General features: G+C 37.0%; 1 protein-coding gene across 16 annotated transcripts in view; it reads left to right on the top strand.

The window, feature by feature from the left end:
* Positions 1 to 15,702, top strand: part of ABI3BP (ABI family member 3 binding protein) — a 248,598-nt gene that overhangs the window by 140,820 nt on the left and 92,076 nt on the right. For 13 of the 16 annotated variants that reach the window (XM_021933977.2, XM_031662966.1, XM_031662972.1 and 10 more), the window contains 10 exons: positions 2,507 to 2,572; positions 3,721 to 3,795; positions 4,333 to 4,407; positions 5,603 to 5,677; positions 6,787 to 6,858; positions 8,019 to 8,093; positions 12,431 to 12,472; positions 13,615 to 13,656; positions 14,313 to 14,405; positions 14,860 to 14,907. In XM_021933977.2, the coding sequence (XP_021789669.2) occupies positions 2,507 to 2,572; positions 3,721 to 3,795; positions 4,333 to 4,407; positions 5,603 to 5,677; positions 6,787 to 6,858; positions 8,019 to 8,093; positions 12,431 to 12,472; positions 13,615 to 13,656; positions 14,313 to 14,405; positions 14,860 to 14,907 (663 nt within the window). The remainder of the gene's footprint in view (positions 1 to 2,506; positions 2,573 to 3,720; positions 3,796 to 4,332; positions 4,408 to 5,602; positions 5,678 to 6,786; positions 6,859 to 8,018; positions 8,094 to 12,430; positions 12,473 to 13,614; positions 13,657 to 14,312; positions 14,406 to 14,859; positions 14,908 to 15,702) is intronic. The other 3 variants (XM_031662963.1, XM_031662969.1, XM_031662974.1) reach the window with 3 other exon arrangements.

Raw genomic sequence — 15,702 nt, 5'->3', positions numbered from 1 at the left:
AGGCATGTATATAGAAGGGTTTTATAAAGAAATCAAGAGCTGTTGATTTTTAGAGAGCTTTTCAAAGACCTCTATTTCAACACTGTACTCTCCCCCTGGCATCTCTTTACTTTTTTGTTGTTATTGAGATGGATTTGCTGTCGTGCAGGCTGGAGTGCAGTGGCGTGATCTTGGCTCACTGCAGCCTCTGCCTCCCAGTTTCAAGATATTCTCAAGATATCCTGAGTAGCTGGGACCACAGGTACTTCCCACCCCAAGCCTGGCTAATTTTTGTATTTTTTTTTTAAGTGGAGACGGGGTTTCACTCTCCTGGTCAGGCTGGTCTCGAACTCCTGACCTCAAGGGATTTACCCACCTCGGCCTCTCCCAAAGTGTTTGGATTACAGACATGAGCCACCACGCCCAGGCAATCTCTTTACTTCTGAATCAAAAGATCTCGTTTAACTCATAAATGAAATGAGGTGTGGTATGCTGCTTAAAGCTGACGAAACAACATAAAACTTTTAGTGGCATATGTGCCTTTTTAGCACTCTTTTTCCTACTCTTGGAAACTACAGAAATAGAAATATTAAAAACAAAGTGTGCTGGCAAATGTCTTATTTTTGTCTTAAGTGTATTTGATAAAATGTTTAGAAGTTAAGGGATCCCTGAAAATTGGGAACTTCCCCATTTGAGCCACAATTGCCAGGGGATGATGGAAAAAGGGCTTCTTTCCCCAGTAAGTGCCTTATGGGAATAACAAGGGGAGATGGATGCCTGGCTTGGAGCCTCCTGATTAAAAAGAAATTGTAAATATGAAAAATAAGTTAAAAAATTGAGTAAATATCATAAATACAAACTGTAGGAAAATTGGTCCAATGTCACTAGATGGAAGGGAGCTTTAAGAGTTAGGATAACAAAGACAGTCATAACATTTTTCAAAAGCAACAATAGAAATAAATAAGCCATTAAGTCATATTTTCTTACCTAGCGTGAGAGGATTAAATACAAGTTGGCAAAGTTTTTATGATTTTGTAGGCGATAGAGCTGGTCTTGCTAGATCCATGACTTGAAATTGGCTGAAAGTAAGCATGTCAGAAATTACTGGCACTTTTGATCTTTAAAAAACTTAGTCATTCGTATCTGACCTTTTAAAATTACAGCAAGGCTAAAGAAACTTGACATTACAGTATAATAGATGCATTCTCAGAATGTGTGCATATTTTTAACTCACAATATTCTTGCTATTTTTGGGGATTTTGTGAAACAGTAGATTCATCTTCACACATTGCAATGTGTTTCCTGCCTCTTTAGTATGTAGCACAATATAAATGCTGTCTACTTTCAGAGGATGTCACATGGTCTGATATTATCTTTCTTACAGCTTCAACCAGCAATGGTTCAAAATCATTAAATTGCCAATGAATTACAAGTAACCCCAATGACTGTGTCTTCCTGTGAACTCCCTTTTTCTTGATTTCTGTGCTGCCATTTTGAATGAGCAAGAAAAGCAACATCTCCCTCATAATAATTCATGCTTTCTCTATATGCCTCGTGACCATAGTAACAGCTCTTTGTATGTGAAAGAGAATACTTTGTTATGCTGTTTTTGCTTGCAGGTTCAACTCTTATGTGAACATGAAAATTGTCCCCATATTAAAATAATTCAATCTTTATGTTTAAGTTCATCCTACTTTCCCTCATATAGAATAGAAAATTTATCTTTAAACCCGCCCAAACTCAGGAAAGGCTCATGGCTCCGTGGAGAAGTACAGAAAGCTGCCTCTAGGTAACATGTCAGGAGGGGATGGTGCCAAAAGAGAATCCTGGTTTTAGCCCTGCTGTTCCTGGTCCTGCTGAAGGAGAGGAAAATACACTGGATAGGACAATTTCAGTGTGTGACCACTGGCAGATGTCTTCATGCTGTAAACCTCAACTTCATTGTCTAGAAAATGGAGATAACCTCTCATTATCTGTAAAGTGGGGCTACTGCCTACCTCACCTCTTTCTCAGGGATGTTAAGAGGGTTCAATAAGTTGATGTATGAGAAAGTCTCTGCAAACTGTGAAGTGCTGTCCAAACATAAGATATCATAACAGTAACTTTTACTAAATTTTACTGTTGCTTAGTCTAGAAAGACTTAAGACTTTGGGCAAATCGCCTCAATGGGACTGCTGTTTCCTTCTTTAGAAATCTCTCCCCAAACTGCCATCTGACTTTATTTATGTTTATACTCTTTGCAGCTCTTTGATTTACAGCTGGCACTGCGTAATTATAAATATATAGTACTATGTTCTCATCACCCTGGAGGCCAGCATCAGGCCTCACTATATAAAATCCTGCATGATGAGTTTCGGTGATTGCTTACATGTTAGTGACAAGGCTGGCAGGCTGGAGCCCAAATGCACCAGCACCTACATAAAACCGTCCTTCAACCAGCATTACAACATGTCATGCAGTCTTTCTAAATTAATCAAATTTAACCAAAATTAACCTCTCTTGTTTTGCCTTTTTTTTTTTTTTAAAGCAACTTACGATGTTTTCTCAAGCCCTACAACATCAGATGAGCCTGAGATATCAGAGTCCTACACAGGTATACCCGGCCTCTCAATTCTGTCTTTGGATCCCAGGTGTTCCAACACTTGGTGGTTCTTCCTTTAGTTTTTCGCAGAGTGGAAAACTGTGCCCTCTGGAGATCTGCATGGGAGAAATTTCCACCTGTGTCAGGGAGATGTGTTTTACCCACTCCTCCCATAGAGTGATTAGCTCTTTACATCTCTCAGTAAATAAGCTCTGTCACATAAGGGAGATGCAGAGAGATTTGGCTGCCACTGAGGAAAAGTAAGGTAATAGCTTATCACTATATTGTTCAGAATCATCATAAAAAGGTCTTTGAGTTGATAGAGGGTTTTGTCTAGAGCAGTAGTTCTCAAATTGGGGGTAATTTTCTACTCCCATCCCTTCCCCAGCATATTTGCTAATGTTGAGACATTTTTGGTTGTCACAACTTGGGAAAGCACTACTAGCATCTAGTGGGTAGAGATCGGGGGTGCTGCTGAACCCCTGCAGTACATGGGGTAGCCTCCCACAGCACAGATTATTTGACCCTAATTGTCAATAGTGCTAGCGTGAGAAATCTTGCTGTAGAACAGTCACATAATTCATTTGACTGTAGCAGTTCAATTGGGTCTAATATTTGGCATTAATATTACTGGCCCATCTATAGTGAGTTACCTCAGTCCGACAGCCCCTTTCAGCAAATGTTTATCAAACATCTACTAAACTGGGTACTGTAGGAGATTCAAAGGGAGTAAGACTGGTTTCTGCCAGGTATAGATATATGTCTGATATTTTTGGATGTATAACATTATTTGTGTCATGGTAAATAAAGATGAATAAGTTTAAAGAGCAGAAAATGAAACAATGAAATAGAATGTCAGCGGTGGGTTCAGTTAGCATTTATGAAACAAAATGGAGGAAACCAGAAAAACCTATTGAAAACCAGTTGAATATATAAAACACTGTTTAATCATGGTTTCTAATATTTAAAGTATGTACGTTTTTTAAAGTGAGCTCATCTTCAACTCCTAATGTATCACTAGTTTTAAAATGTGGGCCAGCAATCCCTCAAGTATTCTTGATGTTTTCCCTCATATGAGGCATAATTTATTACTCATGAATTTGTATTTTATTCCTGGGGCCTTCTACTGCTTTTATAAATGTTGACATTTATTCCAACAGCAACAAGTGATCGTATTCTGGATTCTGTCCCACCTAAAACTTCTAGAACTCTTGAACAGCCAAGGGCAACACTGGGTAATGTTTTTAACAGAAAAATCATACTTTATTTTCCATCAAAAAATTCATGTGAATGCCTTTCTTCCAAATGACCATTTCATTCCATCACATCTAATCATTTGTCTATCCTATTTCTTAATATACACATCTCTATATTTTTAAATACAGTCATCTTTTATGTTCCACTTAGGGCCCTATTTTATTTTTTTGAGCTGTAACAGATAATATTTTCCCTATCCTTTTAGTTGTGAAAGCTTTGAAAACTGCATGGACGTCATCACCTGCACCATCTCACCTCACATGTTTGTGGCCTGTGTCACTTTACTTCCATGCATCAAGTCTGCCTGAAGTCACCTACTGAACAAGCATCATTCCAGCCTTTTCCCTACTTTCAATCAGAATTGTATTCACTAGCTTTCAAGACTACATGCATTTTTCATCTTTAATCATGTACTTGTGGCATGTGCTTTATACCATCTAAAAGCATGTTAAAATTCTTCCAATACCTCATTTTAACTGGGATTATTCGATGGGATGGGGTGTTTGTGCTTTCAGCTCCAAGAGAAACACCATTTGTTCCTCAGAAACTGGAAATCTTTACCAGTCCAGAAATGCAGCCTACAACAGCTGGTAACTAATGACATTTATGTAGTTATATGCATTGATGAAACAGGTAATGTGACAAGTCATGTTGGTCATTTCAGAATTTTGTTTTTCTTTTGTTTATTTTTGCTAAATATTTCCCTCCAGTCTCTACCATGAAATTCTTCAAAGAATCTGACTTATCTATCATACTTAGCCTTACGATTGTCCTTAAAGAATTTTCACAATCCTGATGTCTATATATTTTGAGGAATTGTTTCCTTCCAACTCTTCTTTCAACTTTGCCAGCTGGAAAATAGCAGCAGAATAATAGATAATTATTTCAAAATACATTCCTTATACTTAGCACACCTAGGTACCATTTGATCAAAGTATTTTACCCAAAGTAGTCTAAGTATAGGGAGCACCCAGTAGGCTTTGCAGTCCTGGACAAGTTGAAGAAAGATGGGTAAAGAGAGGTAGCGCAACCTACATTTTATAATGGAAAATTATTGAAATAGCAAAGTTCGTTAACTCTTGGTGGGGATAGTAAAGAGCTACAGAATTAAAGTTCTGGACCGGATGTGGTGCCTCACACCTACAGGTGTGGTGTCTGGGCCGGATGTGGTGCCTCACACCTCCCAGCACTTTGGGAAGTCAAGGCAGGCAGATTACAGGAGTTCAAGACTGGCATGGCCAACATGGTGAAACCCCATCTCTAGTAAAAATACAAAAATTAGCTGGGCATGGTGGTGCACGCCTGTAGTCCCAGCTACTCAGGAGACCGAGGCACAAGAATTGCTTGAACTTGGGAAACTGAGGTTACAGTGAGCCAAGGTTGCACCACGGACTCCAGCCTGGGCAACAGAGTGAGACTCTGTCTCAACAACAAAAAAGTAGTTCCAAATTTCCATTATTTGTGCTTCTCTCCTGCTATTCAATGTCATCCTTTTGAGTTCTTAATTGTACCTTGTGTTCTGAAATGCCTCAAGGGTGCTCACTTCTGGCACATTGAACTGAACAATGTATATCTTCAATTCTCATGTAGAAATTTTATACCTTTTGTCTCAGTCACTGCTTGTTTTGAGCACCAACTATGTATAAAACAAGGTGTACTGGGCATTCTAGGGATACAAGGAAATATAAAGCAGTTCTTGCACTTGAGTTTTGCAAATTTACAGGCACAACCTGATTGACCCCTGAAAAATATCATGTATCAAAACTATATTAAATCTTCTTTCAGCTCCCCAGCAAACTACATCTATCCCTTCTACACCTAAACGACGCCCCCGGCCCAAACCGCCAAGAACCAAACCTGGTAAATGTCTCTTTATCCTTGTGTGATATGTAATGCCAGATAGACGATGTCTATCTTCTTATAGTAAGAAGGATAGCCAGGTGCAGTGGCTCACACCTGCAACTCCAGCATTTTGGGAGGCCAAGGCAGGAAGATTACTTGAGGCCAGGAGTTTGAGACCAGCCTGAGCAAAAACGTTTAAAAAATTAGCCAGGCATGGTGTACTGCTTGAGCCCAGATGTCTGAGGCTGCAGTGGGCTATAATGGCACCACTGCACTCAAGCCTGGGCAACAGAACAAAACCCTATCTCAAGAAAAAAAAAGGATATATTTTATAGGTTAGTTTCTTTACAAAATTTGAGATTAACTAAAGATGAATAATTAATGATGCAAAATAACAAAACTCAGATGTCTCCAAAAGGGGGTTACTGATAATTATATTTTTGCATGTGAATTTTGGTAAAAACCTAGAAACAAGTCCAACTCATAGCAATACAGGGTGATACATGTAATTTGTTTTTTGGTGTGCATGTTTATTATAATGTTCATTAGGGTGATGGTTCTTTTTTTTTTTTTAGTACCTACTCTGTTTCCAATTTTTCACCAGGGCAATGGCTGAGTTAGAGAGGACATGACTTTGGTTTTCAAATAGATTATAACTTTGAGAAGATAAAACATAAAAATGACAGCACAACATACGTTTACATAACTTATTTCTGAGACTATAATATTTGTGTAAGTGCTCCAAGAAAGAAAGAGTTGAAGATGCAGACCCCAAAATACATGTAGGATTTAGAAGAAAAGGAGAAGGGAATAACATGTATTATAGCACAGAGTTTGGGTGGTACAGATGCTTATTGACCCTGGAGGTCAATTCTTCATTGTCAAACAATATACTCAGAATCATGCTTTACCAACTGGGCTTTGCTTATTCCATTATAAGATAAATGTAATTTTGTATGATGTATACTGCTGTGACAGTTAAAAATTCTTCCTCAAAACTTTTACTCATTGTATACTTTGACTACTAAATATGGCAGGATTTTAAATGGGTCATTTAGTTCCTCTTTAGAAGATATCTTTTTATTGTCTCTAGGATATTTCAATATTTTTTTCCTTTCCATCACCAGAAAGAACCACAAGTGCTGGAACAATTACACCTAAAATTTCTAAAAGCCCTGAACCTACATGGACAACACCGGGTAATAATGATATGTCCTTAGTAGATGTATTGCTTCATTTCACCATTGAAAATCCAGTACCCCAGCTTTTATGTAATGTCTGTTAGCTATTAAGAGATTCAGAATGGCTCATTTGAACAGTGTGGCCCATCTCAGAGAGTGCACTAACTCCATGGCTATTGTGGTTGTGGCTAGCTGGCCCGACAGTTAGATCTGAACTCAGCCATCAGATGTCATTCTGTGCCAGCCTTTGAACCATTGCTGCTTCCTTGTCATCCATCCAGTCATTGTATTTGAAGTTGAATCTTGTATACAGTTCTCTTTTTCTTTTATTTTTTAGTAAGACTCTCAAGTTCAACTTGAGACTTCATTTGGAAAAACAACTTTTAATTGTAATGTTAGTAGAATTACTTTATGCTTCAGATCATAGCATTATACCTATTGGTGAATTTTTTTTTAGAGTAGTTTTTTTTTTTAATTAAAATGTGTTTAGGTAGACAGGCTCAAAGTGACAGATTCTGGAAATGTTAGGAGAAAAAGAAAAACACCACCTTAAAATTGTATGCAAGAAGTTTAAATTTATTGTTGCATCTTCAAAAGACATGCACATCAGCTACTGGTTTGAATGATTTTAGATTTTTTCCTTTTGATTTTATAAAGCTGATAAAAAATATAGCTGGTCTTAATACCTAGATGAGGGGTTGGTAGGTGTAGCAAACCACCATGGCACAAGTTTACCTATGTAACAAACCTGCACATCCTGCACGTACGTCGGTGAATATCAATTGTAAAAAACATGGTGGCTTTTTTTTCCTAGTGGTCAGACTTGCATGTGATTGAGAAATATGAAGTAAGGGTGCAAAATAATTAGACTGATTTTTTTAAAATCATAGATTAAACAACTATATTTACTTTGAATAGTTATTGTGACTATTTAGTAGCAATGCTATATTTGTTAGTTAAATATACTCCTGAAATGTTTTTTTCTAAACAAAGTGAAAATTACTTCTCTGGGAATGGATCATGAAATATTCTTTTAATGGAGTATTTCCAAAATCTTCCAAGACAATGGTTCATTCCACTTAATGTATAGTTTATTTCTAGGTTTTCCTTCTGTGCTTTTAGACACTGAAATGCCTAAATATTGATTTGTTTATTATTTTGTTTCTTTATTTTTCCAGCTCCCAGTAAAACACAATTTATTTCTTTGAAACCTAAAATCCCTCTCAGCCCAGAAGTGACACACACCAAACCTGGTAATTACCCTAAACTTTTTTGAATATTCCAAAAGTGGGGTTGAAAACAAGTTTTATGCAATTCTTTGGAGCAAGAATTTCTGATTTGTATTTTGATATTTGTTACATTTTTTCCACGAAAAGTGTAAGCATGCAATGAAATGATCTAATCATAAATAGCCACTTGATATCATAGCATTGCTCCAAGCAATGTTCATGAGCATCACAGAGAAAACACAGAAATGTAATGATGTGAATGATTGAGAACTCCCTTGTCTAGTATGGCAAAATAGTTTCCAATACCAATGTTGACTGGAATTCTAATCACATAAACAATAGCCTTTCAGCTGGAAAGAGGAGAAGTGTTTCTGTCTTCTAAGAACTCTGCGTTATTTTAGAGTTACTCAGTTCTCAGGCTAGAAGACCAGAAAGACCTGTATTTCCCTAATGCTCCAAGACTTCTAAATTGGAGCTGATTTCTGAACACTGACCTCTGTTTACCTCTTAGGAATTTTTAGTAGTGTTTTCCTTTAAAAAAAAAAAAAAAAAGTCTCCTTTTGCAGGAGGGGATCATTCTACATATATAATAATTTAAGACATAAAGATTGTAGAACATATTGGATGACTAAATCTTGGAGTTTTTTTTATCTATCTGTAATCCGTGTAGCAGTCTTAAATGCTGACTTATAAGATTGACTACAGGGAACCCTGTCACCACTCAGTGTCATCATTATCTAAATTTTAAACCCTTAGCTCTAGGAAGAAAATATTTCTCGCTATAATGTTTAATGGATTTTGAACTTGCATTTTCATTAATGGCATGTTTACAAAGTAGGATTATTAAAGCAAGAGATTTTCTGCTAAAGTGGGCATGATTTATTTTTGCAATGAAATGGCTAAGGAAGAAAAATGTAACTGCTTAAAGAAAGAATTCTCATTACTCCCTGTAAAGAAGCAGTGAGATTTCCAGGTGTAGATGCAGACTGAAGGAAATTAGGGATTAGGCAAAGGGAGTGTAGTTGACACTGTGACCATGGATGAGGTCTCCAAGTTAGAGAAATGGAATGAAAAACCTCACTCAGGTTTTTCAGAGAAAGAAGCGTAGCTAATAAAACTCAAAAGCCTTAATAGAGGTTTAAATCAAATAACTCTGACAGCTGTATGAGAGAAGGGTTTAATACATACTTATTTAAAAAACATGCTTAGAGAGCTTTGGGATAAAGTAGTAACTATGCTGTATTTTGAACAGAGGACTATTACCAAGGAGATCATAAAATAGTACTGTTTGTTTGAGTCACCAAATTTAAATAAGGATTTCTCTCAAAGTAATTATTTCTGTTATTACAACATAAAATTGGAAATCGTCAAAAAATTTCTGCAAACATTATTTACAGTTGATATATGACAGGTTACGTTATTCATTTCAGCAGTTTCTAAGAAAAGATTTCTGAGAGGAAATTCTTTAATACAAATGAGGGAGGAAGGTTACATTTTTATCATTGTAAGGTGTTTGAGCTAAAAGACTTCTTAATTTGACATTTCCTTTTAAAATGGGAAGAATTACTTGGAGGCTAATGTGTTTACATTCCTTTGATTTCTTAATCATCAAAGAAAATCCACCCCTTTTCCTCTAACAGCAATGTAATGACTTCAGAATCCACACCTAGGCCTGTGCCAACGCAAGTGGACCTTGAATGGTCCATAGCAACACAGGATGATGACTGGATCTCCGCAAACCATTGCTTTGGTTTTAGCTTCTTAAATTATATTTATCTTTATTTAGGGCAGACCACCTTTATAGCTGTCCTAAAGATGTCTGTTTCGAGCCAAGGTTCGGAAGAGCAAATAAACCACCCAAAGCTTTTTGAGGCCTTTCCCAGCCCTCTCCACACACTCTTCTATTTTTCTGTTTCACTTTCCATTACAGGCTCCTTTTCCCTTGGCTTTGCTTGCTGGTTAAATCAACGAGTAAAAATCTACATTGATTTGGGCTTGTTTTATAAGTACAATTCAGTGCATTTCTCAAAAACCATAGCCACCTACCATATCTAACTTGTCTACCTCGTCCAGTGGGAATTGTTTCCTTCATGGTTTAATCTTTAAGCTTCTAAATGGACTGAAAATAAGGGAGTGCCCCCAATTACAGGTGTTTGTTTCACTTAACTGTCTTCCAAGTGGATAGAATTGTTAATTGTTCTCATTCCTAGCCACATATGTTACTCAAATTTGTCTTTGTTTTGTGCTGAGATGAGTGGCTTAGTCATTTACAGACCACTCAGCTTTGTTGGAACACTTTATACCTTTACCCATAATACCTTATGATTGTCAAATAGAAGAAAGTCGTATCAGAAGATATATTTATTTTTACTAAACATAGACCTTTACTGTTTTTATGTGCAATTGACTTTGAAGCTTAATTGATGGAGTTCTATCCCTATTTGGTCTCAAACTCAGGAACTCAAAAATGCAGATTTTTCCTTATAATTTTAAAAACAGCATTCTTTAATTTTTGTGAAATCTAAAAGATGCAATGAGTAGCAAATTTTATTTTCTTCACACTTGTGGAAGGCAACTTCGTACAATCAAAAACATGAATTACAATCTTGAAGTTTCAAAATTTTTGTTTGCTATCTTCGGGTATGAATGCTTATTTGATATTTATTATATTTCATGTATTGATGTTTATTTTCTTCTTGTCCTATAGCATCTGATATCTAGACCTATACACACACTCTTACACATACACACATACAATTCCGTTTCTCTTTCTCACACTCTTTCACATACACACTCTCTCTCTCTCCTTCTCCCACATACTCTTTCTTCTCCACTTCCCTCACTCTCTCTGTCACACCCACACACATCCTCTCCCTCCCTCTTTCCATCCCTCCCTCCCTCTTTCCATCCCTCCCTCCCTCTCACATACACACACCCTTCCTCCTCCCTTCTCTCTTTCATACAGACTCACTCACACACACACTCAGAATTTTTACTTTGTTATATGAACTTCAGTCTGACACATCACTACTGCTTTTGCCATTCATCTGTTACAGTCTATTTCTGCACACGTTCTTGAGAAATCAGAATTCTGGGCTTTTAAAAACAACTTTAACCTGCTGCTTTTGCACCTAATTGGTGCTCTTTAGCCTCAACACAAAAATTTTTTGATCACAGATATGTTAATGGATGATAATGCCTTTAAATAGCCCTTTATGCTATTATGCATTTCTTTTAGAAGAAATAAAAATTCGCTGCCGCATTATTATATGTTTCCATTGCTAAAACTAGTTGATATATAGAAGCAATTGTTGTTAGTTGCTACATAGAAACTATTGTTATAGTTCTTTTTTAGTCACTACATATTCTCAAAACCTGCCATACTCCCTTTTCAAGTAATATCAGAGATCACTCCTGATAAGTCTAATACTAGAAATGTATAAGTAGAAGAAGAATTTCAGCTCTATTAAGATGATCTATGAGTGCCATATTGATTAGTTTCTTTCTTTAAGAAAAAAAAGAGTCTTAACTTTTTATTTCCTTTCCAAAAATAATTCCTTTTTAAATTTCTCCTTGTTAAACAATTCTTTTTGTTGATAGAATAATAAGAAACCTATTGGGTCATCTTATTTTTAAGCCCAAATATGTAACCAAACTAAATTCAGCGTGAAGTTTAATTTACTTATTGCTAATTTGAATAAACATTGAAGAGTTTATCAGAGTATTTAGATACTGTTATTTAATTTAGCATTTTATGAAATCTGAAACTGCTTTTGGACTCATTGATTTACCAGTCCAAATGGGTTGAGTTTCATATGTGAACCAATTTGTTTACCAGCAATAGATACTAGTGAATACAGGGGGCATCACATGAACACTTGTGGTCGCTTTTGAACAGTAAGTTTAATTCTTATCTTTTTTGTGAGAGAACGTCAGGTCCAGCCATGCTGGAGATTGCGAACTAACAGCACAGACACAGTACCAGTGGTTAGTCTGTTGCCTTTTCCATTTCCTCCAATGAACCTGGCTGTCCTGCGAGAAACAAATAGCAGGTGACAGGACACTGAACAACCTCAGAGAGGCTACCCAGAATTCCCTCTAAGTTAGTATTTCCTCAGCACCAGAGGCAAACCAGAATATTGGGAAGTGACAGTAACAACTAAAGATCAACAACAAAAATGAGAATTCTCAATTCTTGTGGTTTGTAGAGAGGATGTGGAAGGTTGAACTTCACTGGCATAAGCCAGTAGAACTTAGTCATTCACCCAGGAGAGAACACTGTTTATAGTAAAGAACGTGTGACTTCTGTCTTAGATGGTGCTCTTCAGCATCGCTTTTGATGTTACTTGCTTTTATTGCAGTCCCAGAACCCCAGACTCTACTGCCATCACAGTCAACAATAGGTAATAAAGCTTTTTTAAATGACTGAAAACAAAGTATCTTTAACACTCTCCATGTTCAACTTTGGGGTTTTTGTTTTTTTGGTTTTTTGGTTTTTTCTTCTCCAGATGAAGTTTCGCTCTTGTTTTGTTGCCCAGGCTGGAGTGCAGTGGCGTGATCTCAGCTTACTGCAACCTCTGCCTCCCAGATTCAAGCAATTCTGCCTCAGCCTCCCAAGTGGCTGGGATTACAGGCCAGAGCCACTATACCCGGCTAATTTTTTATATTTTTAGTAGAGATGGGGGTTTTGCCATGTTGGCCAGGCTGGTCTCGAACTCCTGACCTCAGATGATCTACCCAGTTCAGCCTCTCAAAGTGCTGGGATTACAGGCATGAGCCACCGTGCCCAGCCTAATATTTCTTAATTTTCCTTCAGATCTTTTTCCAGCCATTTTTGCCCGGAGATATACTCTCAGCCTGTGCTTGACTTAGCAGTGGTTCTGAGACACCCGTGAAAGCAATGCTAATTTTAATTTGATACATTCTTTATTCTCCTTCAATTACATTTGAGGAATACGCCCTGAACTTGTTCTAACCTGTTTATTGCCAGGGAGGACCCTGAATTTCATAGGACGTATTTATGTTTTCTCTTTTGGAGGTGTTTTTCTTACTGTTGGAACTCTAACTTTTGCAGATTTTCTTGAAAAGTGCCACGGTCTTTCCAGATCTAAATACCCTGATGTGTCACTGGGAAATCCACTCAAAGAGAGAAATAAAAAACCAACCCCAATCTTTATAGCTTCCTTTTCTTCAAAAGAGAGAGAAAAAAAAAAGTGTTCTGGTGCCATCTTAGCCAATTACCCATATTTTCCTTCATAACATGAACTGCTGGTTACTTTATTACAGTCACATATTCCAAATGAGAATCATGCCTTTTTGTTCCATTTCTCTTTCCAAACTTAACTGACTGGCTACATTTTTTTGTTCGCTTTGTCGAAAACACAGGAATTTATTGAAGTGGAAAAGAAACTTCGTATGTGGATAAAAGTTTCACCATTTATATTTGCTCAACCTAGTAATTAAAAATTAAGCATATTCCATGTTTTAAATACATGTCATTTTTCCTTTGATCTTGATTCTTGGTGATTTTTTCACATTGTCTTAGGACCTGAAACACTGGAAACCAAACCTTCAACAACAACATTAGGTAATAGAGTTACTGAATGGGTGACCTTCGTTTCCTCTTTTCCTGACTGCTGGTATCTGAGTTGACAGACTCACATTAATGAATTAATACGTTAATGTCCATTTGTGTGTGTGAGTGCGCTGTTCTTCAGAAAAAAAGTAAATCCTATAGATATCGTTTATAAACTCTCATTTTTTAAAAGTTGCCTTTCTTGAAATAATGACTGAATTCAAAGCCTTCTGCATATATTGTTGATTTGTGGATTTGTTGATTTGTGGATATGTTAAATGAAAAATTTCTCCATTTACATCTTAGGCCAAATTTTAATTTTTATCCCAAATGGCTTTATAAAAGCAACCTTTCTCATGTTCCTATTGAACGTATGCCTTCAATATTTTTGAGTGACTATCTTCTCTAAGCTGTACAAAGTTTTGAGATTTTCCATCTCAAAATGAAAGAACAGAGAGATGTCTTGGACATTAATTATTAATCTTTGACAAAAAATTATTCAAGACCTCATTTAACTATGTAAATAATGATAGAAATTTGCAAAACAGATGGAAACATGTCCACAGTAAATCAAAGGGTTTAAATATCCTTCTAAGATAGATGTAATATTTATCATCAGTTTGTAAATCCACCCTTCTTGTATTAACTTGCTAATTTTCTTTCTTCAGCACCACGAAAGACCAAAAGACCAGGTCGTCGCCCCCGCCCCCGACCCCGCCCTAAAACCACACCTAGTCCAGAAGTGCCCAAGTCCAAACCGGGTAAATGTGATATTCGGGTTCCAATTAACATAGAAAGTGAAATATGGCAGCTTCTGGTTTGATATCAGCTACTTGAGCAGCTGGGCTTTAGTGAACCAGTGGAATTGACTTTTATGACTGAGCATCTGTACTCACTTTCTATATTCATTTTATATATGTAATATTTCATATAATATGTTTATATTCGCAGTCATGCTTATTAGGTACACACAGCAGAAAACTGACCCATTAAGTGAATTATTAAAGTAAGGCACTTTTGAAATCTTATACATTCATGGCAGATGAGGTGTGGGAAAGCAAGAAGGAGAAAGGAAAATGGGAAATGTAAAAGGGAAAATCACATTCAGAAAAAATGCATCATTTAGATAGAGTGTCCCAGTTTGAGGCATAATGTCTCCCTCCTCAAGATGCCACTTCTTGAAATATTTCATGTTTTTGATGTTTGCTTCTGTAGCTCTGGAACCTGCCACGATACAACCGGAGCCCTTGGTGCCCACAACTGGTAATTCTACTCCCTCCACCCCAGCTGCTTTCACGGGTTGTAGCTTTTGCTTTCTCCACTCTCCATTACAGGCATGACCGCAGTTCCACCACCTCATCACAATTTCATCCCATGCTTTTCCTCACCTCTACTGTCTGGGTCTGAAGATCCTAAAGATAGGAGAGTTCTAAAACAATCCAGTGTGCTCATTTAGGGAAGGTCTGTGGTCTTGGACACAACTTCCTGGTTCTCTGCTGACCTTCTGTCTGCCCTATATGTTTCGTGGGGTTGAGAAAACCATCAACTCTTTCTCAGACAGGGACCTCTGTGCTCATCCTGAACTGAACAAATAGCAAAATGTTACTCCAGTGCCATGGTCAGCATTTCATTGCTTTGCTGATTCAACTTCTAAGACTTTCTTCTTTTTAAAAAGCTGCATGAAAAAATGGCTTCTTCGGCTTTTCTGTGTCTTTGAAAAATGTTTTTGAGTAGGTTTGGATCACTAGAGGCACGAAGATCGTTCTTGATTGGAGTCCAGTGTAAAACTAGTGATGGTCTTTGGAAGTTGACAGCATTGAAAGGCCCAGGCTGGTTTTACTGTTTTTAGTACTAAAACTGTTTGATTATAATCATTTCATTATAGTTTCAAAATCTATCACGGCTTTCCTTTGGAAAATCCCAGACATCGGCAGCCATGTAACATTATTTCTCATGTGTAATTTCAAATGTTTATGGATTACTTCCAGATCGCCTCCTAAGAAATCAGATTTCTACCTTACTGTTTGTATACTGAAGAAAACCTTTTGATCAAAGACG

This window comes from Papio anubis, chromosome 2 (genome assembly GCF_008728515.1).
Source record: "Papio anubis isolate 15944 chromosome 2, Panubis1.0, whole genome shotgun sequence".
Classification (NCBI taxonomy): domain Eukaryota; kingdom Metazoa; phylum Chordata; class Mammalia; order Primates; family Cercopithecidae; genus Papio; species Papio anubis.
This window is presented reverse-complemented; position numbering and strand designations above follow the sequence as displayed.